The 26,923-nt window shown below is 39.7% G+C and overlaps 1 protein-coding gene across 2 annotated transcripts in view; it reads left to right on the top strand.

Moving 5' to 3' along the window:
- Window positions 1-26,923, top strand: part of LOC121199721 (exostosin-1) — a 152,229-nt gene that overhangs the window by 120,103 nt on the left and 5,203 nt on the right. For both annotated transcript variants that reach the window (XM_041064632.1, XM_041064631.1), the window contains 6 exons: window positions 195-302; window positions 5,988-6,107; window positions 10,037-10,169; window positions 14,282-14,400; window positions 15,351-15,446; window positions 20,694-20,783. In XM_041064632.1, the coding sequence (XP_040920566.1) occupies window positions 195-302; window positions 5,988-6,107; window positions 10,037-10,169; window positions 14,282-14,400; window positions 15,351-15,446; window positions 20,694-20,783 (666 nt within the window). The remainder of the gene's footprint in view (window positions 1-194; window positions 303-5,987; window positions 6,108-10,036; window positions 10,170-14,281; window positions 14,401-15,350; window positions 15,447-20,693; window positions 20,784-26,923) is intronic.

The following is a 26,923-nucleotide window of genomic DNA, read 5'->3' as shown; positions in this document are numbered from 1 at the left end:
TGACTTATTATCATTAATCAGTGGATTTACATTATTAATGTGAGTCTTATGTTGACGTCCTCCCTCCCATTCCTACATACAGGCAGCTATGTAAAGATAATCTTCTGCCCACCATCATTTATTCATCTCCAGTCCCCAAAAATAAGAATTTCACCTTTTTTATCTCTTTGGTTCACTCCTCTCTTTCCGCACAGGCGGCCTGTATCCCAGTTATACTCAGTAACGGCTGGGAGCTTCCCTTCTCTGAAGTGATCGACTGGAGGAAAGCCGCCATCATCGGAGATGAGAGACTGCTCTTACAGGTACAGAGAAAGACTGGAAAAGTGCTGGATGGTCGAATGGGAGGAAATGGGATCTGCAGTTCAGGAAACTGATTAGATGAAAAATACCGTAAAAAGAAAAAAGGGACATGTAGGGATTTATAAAAAGGAAATTATTAATTATTTTATGACACAGTAACAGCAGGTACATGCAACCTAGCTGAGGAGGTCCAACCTTCCTCACACCGTATAGCATAAAGCATGAAAAGATAAAATGTGCCCTTTCAGCAGGGGCTAATTCAGTGTCTGGGTGGTGAAATGCCAACATCTTCCCAGTTATAATTGTCTTCTCTGGCTCCACATCCCCCCGGGCAATCACAAAGATCCAGCTGGGGCTGATTCAAACATAGAAGCACAACACATAGATCAAGAATGGCTATTAAAATATATGGGAAGAGCGTACAGCAGGCAGCCATTGTAAAACAGAACTGCCACGAGATTTTAATCAGCTTGACTGATTTAAGCCTTTTTACACAAATTCTGCTGTGTTAAATCTACAGTGTGTAACTTTCTTTTCTAAAAACTTCAGTTGATATATGCTCTGAAAACATACCTTACTGTGGAGAGGTGCTGTGACCCAGACACACTGAACAGCAGCAGTGAAGAGATATCCCCTTCTAAAGTTTTTGAGGGAGCCTTCACGTTGCTGTGGCTGACTCATGGGCTAGCAGGCTCCCGATTCCTCCCAAAGAAACTGACAAAGTCAAAACTCAGTGCAAACACTTGATGTGGAAAAATCTCTTTTTTTTTTTCTGGGTAAATGTGTCGTGAAATGGACATATATTTAATAAATAATGAAAAAGTCATGCTGTTCAACAACAGACAGGTTTCTGAGCAACGATGCATTTGTATGTATTGAAAGTTAAGAATTACCTTCATGAGGAGTTTTTGTGCCATGAACTTCCCAGAAAATGTTAATTATCCCAAGCAGGAAACCTGAGTGCAGAATTAGCTATTAGCTTCTAGCAGTCTGATCAGTGCACCCAGATTTTAATAAGGTGGAGGGAAAATAAAAAGGAGTTCACATAATTACAGTGTATTTCTGATTGTTTAATGAATAGTGCAGAAGTTTGTCAGGCTGTACTTTGGATATCACTTTGATGTGCAGTTAGAGTTTCAGTGTGTGACTTGGCAACTGCTGAGAAAGGAGCAGACTGATGCCTTCGGATGGAAAATGCATCACATTGTTGCCCTTATAATTTGACAGCGGGAAAAATGATCCCAAACAGGTGTACAGAGTCGCTTTTTTCATGCTCCCCTGCACATGATAAATGATAATTATTAAATCCTGAATTGACACAGTTTCTTATGAATGAAGTCTTTCCTGAATGCTTTGCAGGCATTAGTGCAAATTTAATTTAATAAATTGGAGCTGCATGTGCCATGTTAGCTAGCTATAGTCAGCAGAGGTCTATCAACATGTGGTGTGTGTGATGTCACTTGTTTCTAGCAAGTTGCTTTGTTTTGAAAGACTGAAAGTGTCAGCACATAACATATCGTGACATTGTGGGTATGAGTTTTCCAAGTGCCCGCCTTCAGAAAGATGCCAGTGTAAAAGGCTTGTTGGACGTATTGAAATGTTTGCTGAATACTATCTGTCTGTGACATAAGGTGCCATAATTGTTACCTGGCCATTACAAGTAAGAGAATATTCTATGTACATTCATTTTTTTGTACCATGAAGTGACCAAAACAATTTAACAACACACAACAAAAACTTTTTGTAAACATATCAATTCCAAAAAAAGAAAACAAAAAACACCTCAACTTTTTTTTTTCCAGATAATTTTTTTCTGTTTTTTTTTTTTTTTTTTTGGCAATATTTCAGATTTTTACTTAAAACCCACAAACGGACTGAAATAGGATGGAAATAAAGCAACTGACTCACATTGTCAGTGGAATCGGTGAATAGCACCATATCTCTGGAAACTCTATAAACCACATGACTGGAAGAAGACGTTGGGTGAAACTTAAAAAATATATATTTTTAGAGAAACTGGGCCAAACTCTCGTCAGAAGTGGGACCTGTCAGCACATAACTGATGTGTAGACGTTCAGTTGAACTGAGAGAAGCGGGGGAATCTAATTGCAGTCACGTAGCTTTTAGTCAATTTTATTTTATTCTGACATGACAGCTGTGATATTCACAGTCACTCACACCTCCACCAGGAAGTATTTTTATCTGAGACGGATTATTCTACAATTGGATCAGCTCCTGTTCCCTTTAATTACGGCAGTTGGCAGGGCTTGTGATATTTACATTCTCTAATTACTCTCTGTATTACTATGCAGGCACCTGCATGACCTATACCACCACCTGGACAGCAGCACAGTGATGTGAAAGTGTGTGTGTGTTTTTTTTGTTTGTTTGTTTTTGTGTGTGTCTGCCTTTAATTAATGTGTCCCTGGCTCCCTATCAGCCTACTATCTGCACCTAGTGATGGCGATAATTTAATTTTACTCTGTGAATTCCACAATAGGAAACAAGCCATCATTAAAAATATTACAAACTTGGCTTTCAGATCAAATAAAGCAGCCTTTTTGTCATTACACATTACTGAGACCCATCATGATGCACTAATGTTGTTAGAGGTTGTTGTTGTTGCGTTGTTCCCATCGTCAAAACAAAACCACCTATCTAAAAGCATTTTAATTGTTGGTTAAGATAATATGTGTGAAGCATGTATTGTGTTTTGACAGCGTGAATACTGAGGGCGTTCACGTTTATTACAGAGGTTGAACAAAACAAGCATTTTCCCATTAATTTGCTTGGTCTTGATGCGGACGTGAAGAATTAATAAAAAATACTGAGGCAGGGATAAAAACAAATAATTCCACGGCTTTCGGGATAAAACCTGACATTTGTGAATACACAACACGATAAAATCAAACACGATGAAATGGTGCACATTTGAACACAGCCCGTGTGACCTCTGGCACATTTTAACCCTCCAATCTGGTGAAGACGCTTTGTTTAAGGTGACTTTGTTCCTCCAGTCTTTCCTGGATTGTTTCCTCTCCTCCATCATGCCACTTGTAGTATAACAAAAAATAACAAGCAAGGAAAGGAAAGGAGCACAGTGAATCATGGTTGTTTTCTTTCATGTGGTTTTTCAAATTCTGTTCTGTATTTGTATTTGTTTTTGAAATTATATAATAAAAAAGTGGGTATGTGGGTATAGAATTAGAGCAGAAACGAGTGGTTGGTTCATCCCTTAGTCTACAACAAGTTTGACAATCAGTTTTGTAGACTCAATGATCAATAGATGAATTAAAAAGGTAGTTCAAGAAAACTTATCGTCTATAAAATTACAAAATTATTCATTTAAGCAAAAAGGCAAATTTACCCAAACTCTGAACATCTGAAATTCATGTGCTCACAAATAAGAGTAATATTTCACATACACGTAAAATTAATAAAAACTTTATTGCATGTGAAAAGGTTTTTTTTGTATGTGATAATAATAATTTTTTATAATACTATGGAGGCAGGCTAATCAGTGTCTCATTGAAAAAAATGCTCCCTGACTGATTCTATTCTTGCGTTTTCTCAAACAAAGCTTCCTACTCTTTGAGGGCACCTTGAAGCTGCTTAATTTGTTTCTTGCTGTGCTGAGAAGGTGCAGGAATCAGTTTTAGAGTAGAGTCCTTCAACCTCAGCATCTGGGCTTTACTGCACAGTCACCGAAACACCTGAAAAATGCCATTAAAGGCATTAAAATACCCAGAAATCATTTAATTATGTTGTCTAAATGAAAACATCTGCATAGCATAATAAAAATATAATAACAAAGAAGAATATGGTTCTGGTTGGTAAACATATTCTGGAGGCTTGCCATCTTTGTATGTCAGTAAAACACACACTCACACAGAGACGCAGTGTTCAACACAACACCGGAGCTCTAGCACCTGCTGAGAGAGTTGAATCTCATTACTTTCAATTACATCAGTGAGAACGGCAATACCTGGCTGTTTAATATGTAGAGTTTCTATTCCCCCCATGGAGAGGAGACACACACAACACACAAACACTCACACACAATCAGAAAAACACACACACACACACATTGCCCCTGCTGAGAAACATCAACACTATTAGAGTCAATCGAGGGGAAGAGAATTGAGCTGATTTGATTGGTGTTGTTTATATTCCACCTCAGAGAGATGAACAATTAAAGCTCGCGCTGCTGTCGACAGACCCCACTGACGTCAGCTGCAGCACTACAAACCTGTGCGCCTCGTTTTCACACTCCTTGATAATTTTAAGGATTTTCTTGGACTTATTTAGATTTTTTTTTTTTTTTTTTTTTTTTTTTTCACAAACAAAACCGTGAGGTTCACCTTGTTCAATCAAGTAGTTAAAAAATGTGTGAAAATTAAATAAACATCAATTACACTAAAACCTGGGTGGAAATTGGATTTTAGAAATAACACATACAACATTTATTGTTTTTATACTTGCTTAGTGGGATGTTGGTGCATAATCAGTAGCTCATTTTCTGTGTTGACTTTTTTTTATTTTCAAAAGATTTTCTGAACAGTCCAGTGTGGTTTTTTTTTCAGGCACTAGTCAGACAATAAATACAATCCTAGAAATTCAGTTTGAGTATTTTTGTTTTTAGAATATTGCCAGGAAGGATTTTATTCCTCAGGAACTTTATCACGGCAGCAAACATTTTATTTTTGCTGCCGTGTTAGTACATATACAAGGCTCATGTTTCAGAAATAATCTACCAGGATTATTCCATGTATGTATTTGATTGAGCAAGGCAGTGACTAAGCAGATGGCATCATGTTGTGTAGGAGAAAAAGAGCCTGGTCCTCTGCTCTCAGCAGTGCTGCTATGTGAACACAGCGGTCTCATTCAAATGAATGAGGTGGCTGCCTTTTTTCATGCAGCGTTGTTGTCTGTCTCAACCTTCTCCTGGATACAGACCATTCTTTCAAGCTCCGGTTGCTGCGAGCTGATATGAGCACCATCCGTCACTATGTCCCTTTCAGACCAAATTGGCTTTTTTGCTGGCCCTGTCCAACAGGTTGGCACCATAACTCTTGAGGTCCGATGAAGCTCTTCACTAACATTGGCTGCAAACCTGCTTTGTTCTTTTTCATCTTCGCTGTCAAGCTGAGCATGGCAGCTAGGGTCATGTCCAGCCTCATCAAGAAGGTAGTTTGTTTGCTTTTTTTACAAACTGAGCAACCAGAGAGGATCCTGCTCTAACTTCCTGGCAGATCAGGATATTTAGGTCCATGGTCAGATTGGCAGGATCCTCATCTCCCTTGATTTCATCCCTTCACTGGCCCTCCCTGAGGGCGTTACAGCCTCTGGTGAATCAGGAACAGAACTGATAATGTTAAATAACATCAAGGCATTTGTGAAAAGAATGTTACAGATGCAGCTGGTTTAGTTACCATACTGTCCTGGGGATAAACTAGTTGATGGACAGAATAAGATGTGGGGGTAGAAGAGTCTTGAGGGATGGAAGAATTTCCCCTAATCTTTTCTGCATGTCCACAGAATTACTTATGCTTCCACCACCTGTCTGCCTGACTTTACGCTTTTCTTCTTCCCCACACACCGTTTCTCATCCTCTCACTCAACATTGTTTAAAATCTAACTTAATCTATCTCACTGTCATTTTTGTCCTCCTGCTTTTCTTCCTCCAGGTTCCCTCCATTACTCGGTCTGTGGGCCGTGACAGGATCTTGGCTCTCCGCCAGCAGACTCAGTTCCTCTGGGACGCCTACTTTTCTTCAGTAGCCAAAATCGTTTTAACTACTCTGGAGGTGAGCCTGCAAAAAATGGTCTTAATGGGATTTTTGGATTTAGTTTTGTCAGGAGAGCTTCATTTAATCGGCCAGCCTGATATGTCTTGTTCTATACAGTACATCGTCATTGGCTATGCATCACCTCCCAGAGCTAAACTTTAAAAAGTTATCTTACTCCAGTTGTTAGTTATATTTTTTAACCTTTTTGAGTTGAGCTCGTCTTTTACAGCATGGGTCTGCTTCATATTCATACATTCCCTCCTAGAAACCAGACCAAGCAGTTCTCCCACATTAACCACAGAGTGTAACCCCACGGAGGTGATTGGGGGTTATTTGTCCAGTTGAAGGGCGCCTCAAAAGTAGGGACATTACGTCAGCCCTTGTCTGAGGTTGCTGCCGGTGAATGGTGTAAGCCAGTTATTTGGCTTTTTTTGGGGCAACAACATGGCTAAGATAATGGCCCTCACTGCTACATAATGTAACGCAATGCTTCAGTTTAGTGCTTTTCCCCTGTAAAGACCAAACTCAAGCTAATCATTTGCCATCTTGCCAGCCGGACAGCTAGAGTGTTTTTAACAATTTGTCAGTTACAAATGTGCTTATATATCCATCTAACAGACACAGAGCAGCATCCTCATTTGTTCGGAGTCCCATATTCACCATTCTTTTCAACAGCAATCTGACAAACTTTGACGCAGAAAAGTTAGATTTATTTTAATAAAACTGGAAGCAAGCATTTTGATGAGATTGGTGTTGTCTGACAGCCCTCAGGTTAGACAGGCTGCAGTATGTGTGCGTGGGTGTATATGCCTTCTCTTAAGACTCGAGATCTGGAGGCTGGCACATTAAATGACCTCGCTAGCTGAAGAGAAGAATATGAACTTGTCTCATTGGGTGGATAAGCCCCCCCCCCACTTTGTCCTCCATTGTTGTTAGTTCACTTCCTCACAGCCTTGATTCAGTCCACAGGGACAGTTTGCTCTCTGTAGCGTCTCTGAATACAGACACATAAGATGATAATCCTGTTTATCACCACCACCATCGGCAGTATTATCGTCATCATCGCAAAACAGCATCAGTACAATCACCAGGATCCTTCTGATAACACACATTATTATTTGAATTTCACTGAGTTCAACTTACCATTTGTAGGAGAATTAATGTCCTATAGTTTACATACCCTCGCCTTAGGACATATAAAAATTAAGTTGGATTGAAGTTCTGACATATGAAATTATGATAAGGATATCTCAGAAATCTTGATATTACGTGTTGACCTTCATGTTCAAGTTAATGATCTAAACATTTCTCAAAGTGCAGCATCTTTTTTTTCCCCTTAAAATCAGAGCACAAACAAGACCTCAGTGACTCCACCAAATGCCCAGTGCTAGCAGGGTATGAAATTAGACAGAAGCCCACTGACAGCCATATACTACTGGCCAGATGTGCTAAAAACTCAGAGCCAGCACGCCACCAGGCTAAACGGGTGAAATGAGGCATTGTTGATAACTGTAGTGTCCCACATACTGCGAGCCTGACAGCTGGTGTCAGGAGGTGTGTGTGTGTTTGTGCACGTATGTGTGTTAAGAGCCGGCTGTAAGTGCCAAGCCAATTCTCCGCAGATCAGCAGACGGCTTTGGACTCAGAGAGGAAAAAAAAAAACAAAGAAAAAATGCCAGAAGAAGTATCCCCCCATACTTTGTTCTTTGTCTGTTTATTTAAATACAAATAAATATTTAAGTAGAGTTAAAAATGTTACGAGGTGTGATCACAAAGTTCAGAGACTGCGGCTATAGCAAGCAAAAGCCGTACCCGATTTAAATTTTAAAAACTTAAGTCAGGCATTTTGTTGCTTTTAAATGCTTCATACCTTCACAGTAAATCCTCTAGTTCCTCAGTAAATCAGTACATTTTAAATTAAAGTTTGAAAGTACATATAATACACACATATATATATATATACATACATATACGTTTCTTTCTGCCAACTACAGTATGTGCTTCATTTAAAGACTGCAGTGTTTTGTTTTTTTTTTACCATTTTCAGTGTCACTCAATAATCCTTACAAAATGATATCTGAAAGGCTCCGTTAGTGGAAGTGTAATTCCAGTTACTCAACTGGTTGTCAGCATCATAAATACAAAAATGTCAGCGATAAGCCTTGAAGATCTTATATACTTCAGGTTTAACACTAGGATCCACACACATGCAGATCCTTACATTATGCCAACACTTCACATAAACACTTCTTTAGCACCAAGTAAATAAAGCCATTGCACCTTTAGAAAATCTGCTGGGGTTAGTCACACCTGAAATCATTTCTTCAATTGTTGACAAGTGGAAAGAAAAGAGAGGAAGAAAAAAACAACAACAACAACAAAAGAAACAGCGGTTGTGATCTTCCCTCATAACAAAGACCACAAACCCTTCTTTTCATTCAGCATCCGTTGAGCCAGGAATCCACATGATCCACAGATGGTGTCAGTCATCACTTTTCATCTCTTAGAAATGTAGTTTGTGTATTTGTGTCGTAGAAAATCTGTGAACAGATACATATTTTAGTAGTCGGGTTTTAGTTAGATATTTTTCCCTCTATAATGCAAACAGAAATATTGTATTTTTTTACTCAGTAGATAAAATAGTTAAAAGTCTTGACCAACAACAACATTAAAATATTACTTAGAAAAACATCACTAATAATAATTCAGTAATATACAAAAGTATAAACATGGCGTATTTTTCTACACTGAGTACTTTTAAGGCTTTATGTACATTATGCTAATAATACTTATGTGCATTTACTTAAGTACAGACTTCATTGCAGGACATTACAGATTTCATGCCTATCACTCCTAAACTATTTACTTAGCTTAATAAAAGTTACATAAGTCCACATCATCCTCATGTACTGAAGCAGCCATAACTTAGAGTAATGTAACTTAAAGAAGTTTCATATTTTATAACTATAACTATAAATTTATAAAAATTTCACTGTATTACTTTCAAATTAATCGTGACACGTCAGTATAATTACAGTAAACAAATGATGTCCTTGTTGCTGAACTCTAGACATCTGCGCATTCAGACTCCCAGGAGCAGGTCGGGGTTTGAAGGGCCCTTGAAGGCTTAGCTCACGCTCACAACCCTCAGCCAACTAGTCTGACCTTTTGTTACAAGCCAGATGGATAATATTAGCTAAATAACTAATGGACTGCTCATGTCGGGAGCACGTTACTGCCCCAGGTGAAGGAGTTCAAGCGTCTCGGGTCTGTTCTGTGGAGTCTTGCCTCTTCTAGAGAGTTCCCCAAGCACCTGCTGTCAGTTAAGCAGCTGGCTATTTTTATTTCCAAATATTAGTACATGGCTGGAGAAACATGGTGGAGTGTAAAGACACCATTGTGAGTGGAGGTGGTGTTAGCTTGTATAAACTACATGATGTGTTCCTGTGCTCATACAGTCAGTTTATGGTTTCTGAGTCAGATGTAATAGTTTAAAATAGAATGTAATAGTAATAGAAACAAGTGCCCAGCTTTTTTTTTGTTCCTAAATTGGTTTTTAAATTCAATCTCAAATACTATTTTAAGTATCTGTGTGTATGGTCATCACTGTCCTATGAAAACCATCATCTTCCTTTTCCTGTTGTCACACCTCATTTTCTCCACTTCTCTCTTCCTATTTTCTCTCCCATCTTTCTCACTTGCACCTCATTCTCTTTTGTCTCCTCTGTTATATTTGTCTTTGTGTTTCCTCACATTTCTCATTTTGCTCATGTGTGTTGACATTTTTTTTCTTACCTCAGCTCTTTTTTTTTTTTGTCTTTGTTCTTCGTTATTTTGTGTTAATGTTTACCTCAAATCTTTCATGTGGTCCTTTTCCTTCTCTCCACATGCTTTCTTCTGCACCTCCTCATTTTTTATACTGTACTTCCTCTCTCTGTTTCTTTCAGATCATCCAGGACCGTGTGGACTCCCATGTGTCCAGAAACCGGTTGTTGTGGAATTCCCTACCTGGAGGTCTCTATGCACTCCCCCAGTACTCAACTGACCCTGCCCAGTTCCCTTTTTACTATGCCATTCTGGGTAAGCACTGAAGAGTTTGGCCAGACTTGGTTTTAGATTAGAGTTGAGATTGTACTCAGCAGGTTTGTTTCTTGAGTCAAAAATGGCCAATGCAAAAGTCGTGAGGAAACATTTGTAAAATAAATATGTGAAAATTTGAGAAAAAAAGGTTTGATTTTATAGAAATTAAAACTAAACATCATTGGTTTGGTTTCTCCCATTTTCAGTGGATGGCTCCAGCTTCAGTGAGAATGTAGATAGGGGCTTTAGTCCAGAGGTTTTGTAGTTTGGCCTGCTGATCTGGCCCTCTGATCAACACAGTCAGCAGTTGGAGCTGCACCAGTGGCGGTAAGCTCATGGAGGCAGTTAAGGTACTTCAACCACTGGTGCTGAATTACCACAGTTTGCATCGCAAGTCATATTCACTCCCTGAGTCATAACTCAGTGAAATTTGAACACAATGACATGATACATGTATTGTTTAGATTTGGTGTGACTTGAGGATATCATTATCTCATGTGTCATTAGAAAAGGCATTCTTTATAACTTCTGAATGTGAATCATCACATTCTAAAGTAAACCAGTGATAGATAAAATAAGCAAAATGTACAGTGATGTATGTGAAACCAAATATGTGTGGTATAATACTGCAGCTGCAGGCAAAGAGTGACGAGACTGGTGTGTGTGTGGGGGTGTGGGTGTGGGTGTGGGGGTGTAGATATGCATACAGACCAGAGTGATTCTCAATAGATTGAGGCGGTAACTCAGATCAATGTTTGTCCTTCTCTGAGGGATTGTGGACACAGGGGTTAGAAGGAAGAAAGAAGGGAGTGACTGAGGAATAGAAGGAAAGACGGAGCAGTTTGGTTTATGCGGCCGCAGTAAATCACTATTTTAGCTGCTGCCACCTCCAGTGCTGCTCTCGGGGAATAACTTGTTGTCAATGCTGTGTGTACGACGGTCTCACTCGGCTACCTTCCCATAACTTTTGATGGCAAAGCATTTGCAACTTGTGCCTGGTAGTTTGAAAAAGTTTGACTTACTGCTCAGACCTCGTGGCCTCCGGAGCTGTAAGTATATCCTGAGTTGATGGCTCAAGTTCCAGCTTTGCTTTAGTGTAAAGTCGTACAGTTATGGGAACAGTGGAGCTACTCTGAGAATTAAAAAACAGTGACAGCAGGCGACATGTTGAATGATTATGGATCGGTTTAGTATGGGCATGTTTACAGCCAAGTTCCACTGGAAAAGACTTGTTGGTTCTCAAACACAGATATCTGGACTGAGCCTGGGGTCTCTGTCCGTGGTGCTGAAGCGTTCCAAACTAGTGTCTCTCTCCGTGCCTTCCATCTCTGTTAATGCACAGTGATAATTCTCATATCCGGTACGGCCTTTTTAAAAACCTCACCGATAACATTACGACACAGCCAAGGCCAAACACAAACGTGTGTTTAATTAGTGTGCTGTCTATTCCTAGCCACACGCACACTGCTGATATCTTGCATATTTGTTATTATATGATTAACCGAAGGGTTGTAGGGTTGGAGGTTCAATCCCCAGCTCTTCAACCTCTTGTTGATCCCTCTGCAAGTGTAGGTGCCACATACATACTATGCTGAGCATATTTTGTGTCAGGTGGGTATGTCTCTGTTTTGTAAATTTCACAAAGGTTTTCACTTATTTGCTTTGGGGCATCAGATTCTTTGTTCTTGTTCTCACAGAGCAACGTGTCTTCTCCACTGATCATCGATGTTTCTGCCAGTTGTTTAAAGAGTCAGCAGGCCAGTGTCCAGTGCAATACCTCTTTAATGACACCAGCAGCTGCAGTAGAGTGAAGGGTAATGAGACACTGACACTGGTCTGCAGACAGTCACAAAAATACAGGAACCTGTCAACTCACCGGGCCGAAGCTTTTACTAAAAAAAAAAACTAAAGAAATGACACCACTTATCAGCCACTTACAGCACAATGCTGTCCTGATATCCCCTCCCAGGCAGTTTAAGGCCCTTTTACACCTTGATGTAACAGCTCTCACATGACAACCAGGTGGAGAATGATCCAGATGTGACCTCATTCCATTCTCAAGGTGTGAACAACCCCACAGAGGTTAAATGCAGATTAGATGTACCACCAGTCAATCTGGACCGAAGAAACCCAGAGGCAAAATGTCTTCAAGAATCGGTAAAAAGTCCAGTTGCCTTTGACTTAGCTCCTTTAGTTAAAAAGTTTTGGCAGTTACAAGAGGCAGATTTACTAAAGAAAAGTAAGAACTGACCCTGTTAGATCCTCACTAAAGAATAAAGTGGTAGCGCCTACAGTGTCTTGTTGTAATTGGTACAACAATACCTGCAAGCCTTCCAGTAATAAAAGAAGCCCATGTCAGTTAATAAAATCCAAGGTGGCACAGCCCTTTCCAAGAAAGCGCAGTGGAAACAGAAGGACTGAGCCTATTTCTGTGACCCCCACAAGGGCAGACCTCGTGCTTCCATAAATACTCTAAGCCCACCTGAGATGGCTGGTCAGGGGGCCCAGTGTCAGAGAGATGGATAGAGCAACACTAAAGAGCACTCTGGCTCCACTTATCCATGAGGATGCTTATTCCCCTATTCCCATACCCACCTGACACTGAGCGTGCCATGTGCCTGCAATCCTGGCCTTTGGTTGTTCTGAATATTACATGCGTCTGTGTGTGTGTTCCCATATCTGCCCCCATTTACCTATTCTAGATCTCTGAAATCCTCATACTGTGCCGCTCACATCTGGCATTTAACTTTTTAGAACTAGTTTTTCAACTCAGTTACAACTCATGAATAGGAGACAGCAAATGGACAATATAGACAAGTAAATAAATAACTGACCAAAGTAAGTGCTGAGATGTCCTCTTTGAACAGGTGTCTAAAAGCTTCTAAGGAACTCAAGTATATAATATTGAAACTGTTTTGTTTCCTGAGCATCTGTGTCCACCAGGTGTGATCAGTAGTTGGTACCACAGTGGTTTTCAAACTGACTTTCGCTCCCACTCCTTGCTGTTAGAAAGAAGAAGGTAGTTCTCCCTCTGTGACGGAGCCTTCGGGCGCATTGTGTGTTCATACAGTAATCTCAGCATTAACATGCACATTGCGACCTGATTATTGTGAGAGAACAAATTAATAGTCTAATTAAAGTGTTTACACAGTTCACAGTTACCAGATATCCCCCAGTATCCTCGGTTTACATGATTTGTTTGATAATCAGATTAATAAGAAGAAAATCACCATCAGCACTCACACGCTGCTTTTTTGTCTGATCTTTGGGATCTTTTCTTTCTTCGAAATGCAGTTACTGCGTGCTAATCACGTTATTCTAACACTGATCATGAACAAAATGATATTTACAAATTTAAAACGAGGCATTTATGTTACATTTTCCACAGTCAGAGCCTCACCTTAATCTTCAAGCTATTAGTGTGCATGTAAATGCATATGTCATGTAACATATGTGTTGTATGCTCTTTCTATTGGCTCTTAACATTTTGAATAGATTCATTTATCGTGGAATAGAAAATGTATTTACAGATTCCAGTTGAAGAAGCCAATGCTCCATAATAATGATGCATTTCTTTGGCATAGGCTGCCTCAGGGCGAATCACTTCCTCAGCTCCATTTACCCATTGTACTGGATGCTGGGGATCATTTATCGAAGGTAGTAATTTAAAGTTTGGTTCTGCTTCTTGACTTCTCTTTTTGTCCTGTTCGGTTCATTTGTTTTTCTCAGCAAAATGCAAAAAAAAAGTAACTAACAAGAGCCGGTTTATTTGTGAGGCTGTAGAAAATAGAAGTACTCATTAAAGGACTAAATCAGCACCGTTCACCATTCACTAAAAGAGACACTCATAGGAAACTCTTCGCTCTTGGATTAGACATGTTTACTCATGTTCAGTCATGTGAACCGGGAGTATATATGCTGTCAGAAAGATGGATGATGGGTGGCTCACAGAGCACTCTGTGTCCACTTAACCGTGATGGAGCTTTATGGAGAGCTACATCTGCACAAATCTGTGTTAAAAAAAAAAACAACTAAATACAGTTTACCCATGACAACTGTTTCTGAAATGTGTGTGTGTGTGTGTGTGTGTGTGTGTGTGTGTGTGTGTTCAGGTAAAAGCCCGTCGCAGCAGTTCACAGCGGTGATCCATACGGTAACTCCTCTGCAGTCCCAGATCTCCCCTGTGGTGAAGCTCATCATCGCTGTAGCCAAGTCCAAGTTCTGTGCACAGGTGGGACGTGTGTCCATACGTTGCTGTGAGTTGATGCCTGTGCAGCAAAGGGAAATAATGAAAAACAGTTTTAAATATTACCAATAAACGATATCAACAGGTGTCAGCATTTTATGAGACAAATGAATCGGTTTTCTCTGTCCGATGTTTTAGTGATTAACATGTTTTTTTCTCCTTCTCCAATTCATCCGCTTCCTCATTTTACTGATACTTCAAGAATAAAATCAAAATACTTTGAGAATAAAGTCATAATATTTTGAGAAAAAAAGATTTTGGTACTTGTGGATGTTCAAAGGTGGAAGCAGCTTTTACACGAGGCATTTATTTATTTCAGGTTTATGTTTCAAGTTTATTCTCAAAGTCTCTTTTTTATATTTTTATACTCTGTCACATCAGCTTGACCTCTGTAATATATTAACACAATCGCTATCACCAATACTAGTTATCAAACCCTAATAGTTCATACAACCTACACAAAGAATAGTGCAACACTAATGACTCAAAAGAAACAGAGGGTCTTACACAACATAGAGCTTCATGATGAAATATGTTCCATGAGGACGTCTGTATGCTGTAAATATATGTATAACAGCTGTGGAAACAAACGATGAATTACTCAGTTGTTCACACGTTTTATTAGCATAAAGACACCAGGGCAGTAACACCACAAATGTGAAGATACATTTTTGCATTATCGCACAACAGATTGTGTACTTGCTCTGAAAGTTAGTTATTCTTCAGCAAGTCTGTTTGTAGAGCAGAAAACCCCCGGCCGGCCTGAATGTGCTTCTTAAAGATGAAAAACAGCCCCTGAGATAGTGTCAACAGAATGTTTATACTTTACTTTGTGAGAGATATCAGGTGTTTTCAAAAGCTGCTGCAGAAATGTTTGAATATCAGTGTTGATACTTATGTAATATTTGCTGACTTCCTGCACTTTTCTCACACAGATTGTGGTTTTATGGAACTGCGACAAGCCTTTACCTCCTAGAAACAAGTGGCCCTCCACCAGCGTGCCTCTCACTGTCATTGAAGGACAGACCAAGGTAATAGCTGTTGGCTTTTTGCATCCATTATGTATAATGTAAAGGTCTTGCTCAAAGGTACTTTGGCAATAGATTTGTTGGCAGTCTATGCCAGAAATTGAAATATCAGCCTTTTGGCTTCTAACTAATACAAGAACTTAAAACACACAAAAGAGATGTTCAGAGAGATGGTTAGAGGAAGAAAGAAAAATATAACTGGCTGTTGCGACTTAGCACTAAGGTTAAATACCAGGAATTGACATCCTTGTGTTTCCTGGAAGTTCTGGCCAAAACATGCTTCCATGCAACTGCCAACTTTAAATTGATGCTACTGGAGTGAACTGGATGAACTTCCCGGCTGCACTGTTTTCTTCCTGCTATTTTTCGTGCTATAATGGCAGTTCAGCTGCACGGCAAAATATTTTTTTAGGTGACATGAACAGAGCAAAGTACAAAATCTGTAGACGTAAACTATGCAGTCAACAAATGGCTTAATCAGACCTCCTTCCCAAAACTCAGAGGAGCATGGAGTGTTCCTCAGACCACCAAAACAACTCGCTGACACGGCTGTATGCCAGTTACACATGGAACATAATGCATGTAAACGGTGTGTCTTATTGGTTCTATATTAGCTTTTACACCTGGTGAAAAAGCTTCTAAACAACAATAAAAAGAATCAAGTACTGAAAAACAAGTCTCTGATACAGGACGAGCTAAAATTATCCTGTGATCCTGTCCTTTGCAGCAGGCTCAGGGAGGAATTCTGCACAGTTTAGAAATTCACTTCATGAGACATTATTCAGGAAATTAAGCAAATACCCTTGAGAATTCCAGATGTTCTGAGCCTTGTAAGTTGTTATTATATCATAACCCAAAGAAGAACAAGAGTAGGCCATGCTTAAGGCTCATCAAGCCTGAAACTCATCAGTCAGTTTTAACTCCTCAAGCTGTCATTGAGAATTTAAGTGTCCCCTGAAGCATGTTAGCTGGTTTGCTGCTCACATTGTTGATGCTTTGCTAATATAATGATTGTGACCACTTTGACCCAAACTTCCTTCCAGAAACTTTGCTAACAAATCTGCATTGTAGCTCAGGATGTTAGTCCCACTAATTGGCCTCTTCAAAACATTTTGAGATTCGAGCAAGTTTCAGGTTTTGTTAAAGTTTAAAAACTCAGACTGCATATTTCAGAGTCTATATGCTGGATACTGTACAGAAAATACAAGGCTTTTTAAAAGGTAAAGTGGATAAATTTTAAAGGCCCTGATTATCCTCACAGGTGTTTTCAGTTATTGTGGCTGATTTAACCCAGTGCTTGATTCCTGCTGCTTGTGGACTTTGGAGAGACTCGTTGTTACATAACTTCTTATGCCTGTTAGTGTTTTTTTAATTATACTTTTACTGTAGTTTTTATTGTCTCCAGATTGTACTGACTGTGAAAGCGCACACATAACGTCACAATAATTATCACAGTACATAAAGTATAAACAGGTCTTAGTTTCATAAGTTATCAGCTTTATGTAGCGGAGCTTAATATTCTGGGAGGATAATAGAGCATATTTTTTGTGCGTGGTTACATTCCACCACTGTTCAAAAAATAAAATCAAATATTTTTATGGAAAACAATGTAAACAATGCAAACTTGAATAGAAATAAGTCTGCAGGAGCAGAGGGGGAGCAGAATAATATAGAAGCACTGTACAGTGTACAACGTCCTTCCCTTCATTAATTAAATTCGAATGCAGTGCTGTTTCTGGTTTAGATAGACTCTTGGCGGTGAGATTGAAACCCTGTGCGTCTTGATTGTCGGTTATTAGAGTCAAGCAGGGAGTGTGACTTTGTTGGCATTGTTCTTATTTGTAGTATTAAAGGTTAATATTCTGTCTTCACAGACACACATATGAACTCACAGCTGTTATGTGATATTTCATAAAGGAGGGAGAATTGTCTCTCATTGTACTCATTTTCACACCAATTTAAACAATCGAGCGCCATCCTAAAAATACACTCGATCACATACTCACTCACTGAACCCGCCACACACGCCAGCTCTCTCTCTAATCCTGATCCTTTGTCATCTAATTGCTTCTGTTTGTTTTCATGTAAATGTTTCCCTCTTGAAATACAAGAACAATGTTTCCAGTGGTGACAATAAACTGCATCTCAGTGGCAACATGCATGTGCGTCTGTGTGCGCCTGGTGTGTGTCAGTGCCCAACGGCGTCTAAGGTCATATAATTAGTCATGTGGTATATTGTTGTGCAGCCCAGACAGATGTTCTTCTGTGTATTTCCTTCCAAGCGCTCGCTGTGTTTGTTGCCATTATAATAACAACACGCGCACACAAAAAAGTTTGTCATTTGCCTCGACGGAGCAGTATTTTCTGTTGGTTGTGTGTGTGTGTGTCTGTTCTGTAATGCTGAGTGGATACGCTCCGTCAGCAAGCTTTTACTTCCTCTCTTCCCTGATCCTCTGTACCGTTTGTCTCCACAGTTTGCTTTTGTTAGAAAAGCAGCACATGCACAGTCACCTTTTCATCAAATATTGTATCTACTCTTTATTTTATTAATATGCCTTCTGTTTGTAGGAGAGTCCTGTATCCAACATGCTTTATGACCTCATAGGTTTGGATGGGCTTGTATGTGAGAAATCATGTGTTAAAGTCCATACGTTGCAGCTGGTATTTCAGTGTGTCAGAACAATCAATATCGATCAACAATAAATATTTCATGTCTTCTGCTGCTCATTTCATTTTCAGGTTGGAGCTGCAGGTTTTGAAAATGAATTAATCTTAATTCAAGTTAATTCATTTTAACCAATTTAGAGTCTGCCACTAAAAACAGTATGACACGCAGCAGATGATCCCAGATCTAAACGTTATCTTTGAATTGTAGTTCTTTTTAACTTAATCGCAAATGGTTCAACCTAAAGTTTATGAGATTCGTTAGGGGATTTGAAAGGATTCAGATTTGATAAGTGGATTTGATATTAAATTCGATAAAATAACATCGAACATCAACCTTAGTCACTTGTCAGGAAAACTTAAACATAGCATTTGAAGAGATGGCTGATGTGGTTGGTCTTCTTGTGAAAAGAGTGTCCAAATGTCTGCTTTTCATTTTCCAGACCAACAACCATAATAAATCTCCTTTAAAATCGCGTAAAGAAACCGACTGATTGATCAGACGAATCAGGTTCCTCACAGCCTGGAGGACCTCACTCTGCTATGACTAAGGTCCTGCTTACTAAGCATTTATGACCCACACATCAATATTATCAAAGGAGTGATCCATGGAGTCCTCACCAATACGTTGACTATGTCTCACCTTCATCAATCAGTATTGCGTGTCTTGCCCCCACACCCTGAATTTTATATTGATAAGTTAATCTTCAACATTGATCCTGACTCCTTAGCTATGCATTTAAATTATACCAAAGGAGCATAAAAGTGAAGAGTTTAAAGGTCAAGTAAGACCCAGTGTTGAAATCTGATTAAACAGAAGGTCAGGGAATTGTTGTCCTCAAAATATCCTTTAGTTTATTATTTCATTTTTAATAGACCGGAAAGACTGTCTTTAGGTTTTATCCATCCAATGGCAAAATTACCTTTTTTTTTCATATTCTTTCAGATTGTGACTAAAATAATACAAATAGCCACAAAAATAAAATCAAGCATCAGAAAACTGGTCTGGAAATGGGGATGAAGAACTGCTTAGACTATAAAGTCTGAAAGAAATGTTGAAGTGCCAATATATCATTTCTCACACCAATAAGGACAAGTGAAATGTTCATCAAGAGAGAAAGTGGCTCCCCATAGTTCATGATGGTGCTGCAGATAGCCGTGTGATCTTTGGCTTTTAACTGTAATTTAGAAACATCGAGGTATGTCTGCATCATAAAGACAGGCCGGATATCTCCCCTTGAAGTAGCAGGAGTCATCGCAAATATAAAGAGAGGAAATGGGTGGAAGGAGAGCGACAAAGATTAAGGTTCAGACCAGTGAACTGCCACCGATCTCAGTGGGATCTAATCTCTGTCCAGAGGCAGAAAAGCATTGACACCAGCCAGAGGGAGGGCGTGGGGTTGGTGGTGAGGGTGGGTGGGTCACTCAGACAGGTACAGACAGATATACTGTTAGGTTCAGCTGGTATGAGGTTTTGAAGGCTGCTGCCAAAACTGACGTTTACTGAATTAAAAGTGCCAAACGGCGATATTTTAAATCTGTATTAAGTACCTTTCCGTTTGATCATTTTCAGGCCAAAAATATATTTCTATAAATTCTTGTCAGAGTGGAAAAGCATCTGACACAGCATTTAATCCTCTGTGGGGAATCATTACTCTGAGAGAAAAAGAAAAAAAAAAAACAGGGAAAAATATTGCACTGGATGGATAGTTCTAATTTCGAAATGGATGTGATGTGAATTCATTTTGACAAGTCAGAATAAACAAAGGTCTACAGCCATGCTAACAGCTCTGTGAGGCTGTACTGAGGCACAGCATCGCTTTGAGCTAATGCTAACCTCATTGTGCTAACTTGCTCACAGTGACAGTGCTGACGTGCTGATGTTAAGCTGCTCCAAGGCTTACCATGGTCATCATCTTAGCTTAGTGTGTTAACATGCTAATTAGCAGTAAACACTAAAAAGAGCTGAGGCTGATTGTCATTCGTTTTGCATGTAAAGCCACAAATGTCGGCCTCACCGTGAGTTAGTTAGTCACTAGATACAGGAAGCTCACCCGTTTGTGCGTCAGGGAGATGGTTATTTGAAACCTTAGCTGAACTTTGTTTCCATACAGCAACAAGATCTGTGTCTTTTTTTTTCCCCCCTTTTCTACACAAACAGTTAAATAATTCACCCTTTAATCACAAGTCAATATCATCAGCCTAATGGATCAAGGTCTACTACGCTTTCTGTTTGGCGGTGAATTGATAAAGACTCACACAAAACCTATTAAGGCAGCTCGTTGATTGATAGACACACAGCAGGGAGTAAACACATTTTCTCATTAGCTGTTTATTTTGCCTGGGTTTTTTCATACCTCTGCACCAGGTTTAGAAGGCTTCCTGGAGTAAACACATTTCCTTTAAACAAACAAGATTTCTTTGGCCCCTAAAATGGCTGTGACACCGAGGAGTGTCTGATTGAGATTTTATCATTTTACCACTGCCATCACTTCATGAAAATATGATTCATGCTACATTTAGTGGGTTAATTGTATTGATATCGGCAGTAATATCAGTTGCCTCTTTCTGTCTCTTCCTCTGCAGACGATGAGCAGTCGTTTTTTCCCCCACGACGTCATCCTCACTGATGCTGTTCTCAGTCTGGATGAAGACTCGGTTCTCTCAACCAATGAGGTGAGTCACTGATAGCTTATCAACCAGTTGGCACGACACTGACGTTTTACGAACTGGTGAACTGAGACGCTGATGCTTTATCAAGAAAATGAGGCGAGACGGCCTCACTCCCAAGACCCCAAGGCTACCAAAACACCGTTATCAAACATCTGGATTAGTATCTGAATGAGTGAATTACTCACCAAACAGCTTAAGTAAAGAAACCAGTTCACCATGGCTGCCTGCCTAAAGTCAGGCTGAAAAAAATGCACCTTTCTGTGTCAAAGTGTTCAGATTCCAAAATTTTTTCTTTTAAACTGAGATGATTGATTGTTAGCTAAGCTTCGCCCTCTTTACTGTCACTGTCGCTTCAACTGTCAAGCTTTCTGTTGTCGCACCACACCATCAAGCGATAATGGTGTCAGAGTCGCCCATAAAAATTTCAATTTAAAGACCATCTCACTAACAGCTTATAAGACACATTGAACAAACTTTGCAGAATGTGGCAGTTTTTTTTACTTTGATGGAAATAAGTGGCTAAATGCTACTAGATGCCAAAAATCATAAATAAATGCATTTAGAAAAAAAACTGTCTGCACAACAGACTGTGAAAAAAAAGTCATGGGATCTTAACACTTCTGCAAAACTCCAGCCAGTGAAAGCTTGCCTCTGGAAATGTTTTTATAAGCAGCTCCAGTCTGCATGGTTTTATGTCAGCCGGTGGCAAAAGGTGGTGATGTCTTAACACAGTATCGATCCTTGCTGAAATGAGGCAGTCACTCCACGCAGCGTCATGAATACTGTTCATTACAAATGAATTGCCTCACTCTGCCAAACTGTGCAACGGCCACTGAACGAGAGGTGCAAAATGTGCTTTGCCTCTAAAGGACTATTCCAAATGGCATCAGACGGAATTAAACTAAGTAGGATGAATAGAAAGTCCAGCATAGCAGCAGAATCAGACATCAGACTGAGAACAAAACAAAGAGTTCTGATTACAGACGCCATTATTGTTGAGGCTCAGTGATTTACTGTGTAGAGAGGAGGCTCGAGACCCAGTCTTAATTAAATTACTGTGTAATGTGTGGTGTTAAGATAGATCGTGTTAAGATCACATTTTCTTAATTTAAGAAGGGAGGAAAGGCACAAACGTGAGTAGGGAAAAGAAGAAATAGAGAGAGAAGTAATGGACAGGAAGTAGAGGAGTGAAAGAAAAGACGGTATAGGAAAACAGTAGAAGAGATCAGAGAAGGAAAAGCAGCCAAGGAAAGAGGAAAGAAGTGACCAGAGGAAGGAAGAAAGGAAAATGTAGAGGGGAGAAAGTAAGGTTAAAAAAAAGGGAAAGAAAAAAGCAAACCGAAGGACAGAAAGGAAAGGAAAATCAAGGCTATAGGAAGCAAGAAAAGGAGATTAGAAAAGTTGATTGAAAAGGCTATAATGAAAAACAAAGTGCTTTCACGGAGTCAGGAGTTTTACGAGAGCCATTACCTCTGTGTCTGTATCATTACACTGTCAAAACACTGGGCACCTCTTTGATTAAAACCTCACTTGTTACTTAAGAGAGAGGATCTGAAACACCCCAGTGGTTTGTTACACTGACACGTGTTTTAGAACAAATTAGAAACCAGTGAATTGTCAAGAGAGGAAATAATGTTTCTGTTCCCTCTTTTTTAATCAATACTCTGACATGTTAGCAGAGTTAGCATCGGCCCTTGTTTAGCTCTCTGAAACCACTGAATTATTATTAACAAAAAAGAAGAGGCACTGAATTACCACGCATTTTACATTTTTTTTTTTTTTGTGTTGTAGTCGTAGTGTATCCTGTTGAATAGTATAAATTGTATGATACTGTTAAAACACTGTTATAAACCACATCAACCCTCATCTAAAGCAAAGACAATTATTTGACCTGATGTTTTTAACTGACATTTAAAAAAAAAAAAAACTTCTTCTTCCATTACTCTCTTGCAAAAATTAAAATGGATCTGCTGACGAAAAGTTCCCAAAATGACAGTTTCCTGTTTTGTTGATGCATTTTTGACAAACGATCACAGTCGGAGCTCAGTGAGAGTGTGACAGCTACATTCCTGTTTCCTGTGACCGCTTCACAATAAAAGCTACCCTGTTGTTTGCCAGTGGAATGCTTTTACGATAATAACAATAATATGTAGCAGCAACTTAAAACACGTCTGAGTGAGTGAACAGTGAAACACGAGGCTGTTATCATTGGGATAAGACTGCGAACAGTATGCGTCGTTACCTCTGAATCCCACGTGTGTAGATAGGCAATTTGAATTCAGCGCAGGAATGGCAGACTCTGCCACCAGTAATGAAAACTACTATACAGAGAGGAAATGACTGAATATGATTACACTGGGTGGCTCGTGCTGGAAAATATGCAGCTCATGAGTAGTGTCAGAAACTGGGTTTTATTTCATGAAAACCTTCATGATTACAACTTTAATGCTGTTTAAAATGGCTCATTACTCTCCCAACTTAAGACGCTCAAATATGTTGAAAGATATTGCAACACACGTCACTTGTATCTACACGTTTTGGTTTTAAACTGCAGGCGGTCAGACGATCAGGAGCAGCTCATCTGTGATGCTAACTTTGCTCCTACTTTGAGAGTCATTACAAGTAGCAACCTTGTTTCTCAGCGAGTAAAAGGTGCGATCCATAATGGATTGTGAGACCCAATGAGCCCAAGAGATCCAATATATCTTTAAACTCTGAGATGTTTTATTGATCGGAGCAAGTCAATGTTCACCTTTTCTACGCTAATGGGATCACAATTACACTTTATGGCACCACAATTTGTGGCACAGCAATACGAGCAAGTTTCTGCAGCTAAAGTTTTATGGGCACACGGCTTGTTTTTTTTGGAGACGAGAGGAAGAAGATGTCAGAGGGAGAGAGAGGAATCATAAAGAGGAAGTGGAGTGAATCTTTGCTGTGCTCACTACCCCATTGCTCTAATTGCCCTTTTAACATGGTGAGGGGATTTATTGAAAGGAGATGAAATATGTCAAGTGAGTGAAAATGTGCGAGAGAGAACATTACACTTTTATTAGGACTTTTCATATTATAATGCCTCAGTGGAAGAATGGTTGTGCCAATTTCATAATTACATTGTTTCAGCTCATTAAATGTATGGTTATTCCATGAAGAGAGAATAGAGGAGGGAATACGAGTGAAAAAACCTGACAAAGCTTTTGTCTCTCGCTGGGCGGCCAAGCATGCTGCTGCGTTATGCCCTTTGGAAGACATTTTCAATATGGTGGATATGGAAATGGCGTTCTAAGAGCAATGGCAGAGTTCTGATCCCCTTCTCATTTAAAGGAATGACTATGTAGTCACTGGGTTTCAGCACTTATCAAAGCAATTATCATTTTAATCAGCATGCAGGGGTTTCAGCACGGACCTAAACCGTTCGTCAGTGTAATCATAAATTCATAGAAAAGATAATGATATTACTTAAATGGCCTTTTTTACCTACCTACCTTATTTTAATGTACAGTTGACATTTTCCAATTCTTCACTTAAAGCCTAAGTGTCTTATTACGACAATAGTATTTTTTTAAAAAGAAAGATTTCTCTTCTTATATATAACATATAACTTATAAGCATATAGTATATATCTAGTGTAGTGTAACAGGTATCTGGAGAATAATCATTAATAAAGAGGAATAGGGTCGGTCAGGTTGTAAAAGTTACCTTATTGTCTTAGTTTTGAAAATCCACTGTGAAGATTTGGGGTCCCAAACTAAACTGGAGACTGGACCTGACCATGTGTGAGCATGGGGTGCTGGTCCTTGGTAAAATGCCAGTTTTTGAATGTTTGGAAAATATTTGTATCTGTTAAAAAAAAAAAAAATCATTGAGAATAAACTAAACAGAATTCTACTGCGTGGTTACGTAAAGAAAGCAGACAGCCTTCTTTATGCATCTGAGTACAAATTCAAAGCAGACAACTGTGAGTGAAACTTAGCGCTCAAAGTTCCCACACTGTGTGTGACACCTAAGTTCACACGTGTACACACACTTAAATGAGAGTATTAATTTTGGCCCTGTTCTCAGCTGCGAAACAGAGACACTGACTTTACAGCGTCTGATGTTTCACACAGTTCCCCGCTGTACCCCTGGAGGATCAAAATCATTTCTGCAGTATATGTAAATACACTTCTCACAGGTTTACAGGGTGTGACAGATCACTGCAGGCTTGAAATCATTTCACAGGCTCAGAATGGTATTGACCCTTATTTGAGCCCAAACTTTTTTCTTTTTCTTTTTTTTAATCCAAGCTCCAAGTAGAGTTGTGGATAACTGTTAAGACAAACCTCAAACTTCCAACATGTACATGTAACCATGGTTAGTAGCACAGTTTGTGAGGTGTTACTGTACAGTAGATATCCTCTTAGCCTCTTAGCCACAAAATGTGCATAGACCAGGTATACAGGCATATTCTATGGTGTAGAATTGCATGCCAATGCTAGCATTTCAAACTTTTATAAGCAATCAGTGAAAGAAACTCTGGGAAAGTTAACACCACATAATTTTGGGAGGTTGACAGTTTGACAGGCCGGAGCATTCTTTTTAAGTGTTAGAGAGCTGAGAGAACACTTTAAGAGCCGTTCAGACGAGACGTAATGACGTGCCACAGAGAGTACCTGGTGAGAAGAGCTACAATTCAAAAGATGTTGCAAACTACACCCCTGCAATAGCCCCTTGTAACCGCAAAGTAGACCCCACGCCCCAGCTGGTTGTCTTGGATCACACTGAGAGTGTTGGTAAAACTTCATCAAAGCCACAGCACTCCAAAACTGCTGGATACAGACTCGGTTTAAGACACGTTTTCCTCACTTTTATCACCCTGAAATCAGATGGAAGTTGACAGTGAAAGCGCTGCAGTGGCATCACTTCACAGGGAGCAAAATAAAAAGGCAGATTGAAAACACAACGTTTTCAAAACACATTTGAAAAGAGCACATACTGAGGGAGCGCGAGGGCTCTAAAATGTGATGTAACGCCTTTTCATCTACACTGGACATGTTAAACCCAAACGTCGGGAGAGATTTGTAACAGATCTATTGCTGGATTGACCCTCTGCTGCACGGATCAATTTTGGCCTTGTAGAATCTATTAGTATGTATTACAAACACACGCACACACACTACACACACACCGTGCACACACCCACTCACTCCTCCCTCGAATTCCACAGCCATATCAAGCCTCTGTTTTAAACCGTAATTAAGACAGACAGATTATGAGCACAAAGAATCTGGGTTCTGTCACTCTCTCGCTTGTAAGCTCACACACACACACACACACACACACACACACACACACACACATCCATTTCACATTATAAAGAGCCTTTTAATCTCTGAAGGCAAAATTATATTTGCATTTGATATCATTAATCCTTTCAGCACAGCTGTGGAGACATCTGACACATCTCACACTTAAACACATGTACGAGCGCACACACACACACACACACCGCATACACACACACACACACCGCATACACACAGCTAACACATCCGTTCATCACGGGTTACACGGAGAATGGCAGCTCCAACCTTTCTCTCGGCTTAGCGCTGGCGCTTTACAGTAATTGCTCATGCGATTCATGACAGAAGCCGCAAGGTATCGCTAAAGAACATCCACTTTTGCTGCTCCCCCTCCCCGGCTCTTCTTTCTACCTCTGCTGTTCTGGTAATTAATTTTCTCCCTCAGCTCCTGAGATGGTGTGTGTGTGTGTGTGTGTGTGCGTGCATGTGTCTGTGTAACCAAGTATTTCAGTGTGTGCTGATCCCCTCATTCTCTGGTGTGTCTGCCCGTACGTCTCTGTGGGGTTTTTGAATTCAAAACAGGATCTTTCTCAGGTAGCTCCAGCTTCTTCAAGGTGACCAGGTGCTCCAAACAACTCCACAAGAAATGTCTTTCTTTATGGGAGGTGTGGAGCCTCAGAGGGATGCTGAGCATGAGGGACATGGTCCAATCTTGGACCCACTGGAAAGATGTGCAGCTCCAGAGGTGATAACCACCCTCTCAGCATATTAATGTATTAAAGAATGTATAAATTGGTGCCAGTTCAGTTATCTGCTTTAGACATATTGAGGCAAAGACGTGGCAGCACAAGTTTGTCACGT

Source organism: Toxotes jaculatrix, chromosome 19 (genome assembly GCF_017976425.1).
Source record: "Toxotes jaculatrix isolate fToxJac2 chromosome 19, fToxJac2.pri, whole genome shotgun sequence".
NCBI classification, from domain to species: Eukaryota; Metazoa; Chordata; class Actinopteri; family Toxotidae; genus Toxotes; species Toxotes jaculatrix.
This window is presented reverse-complemented; position numbering and strand designations above follow the sequence as displayed.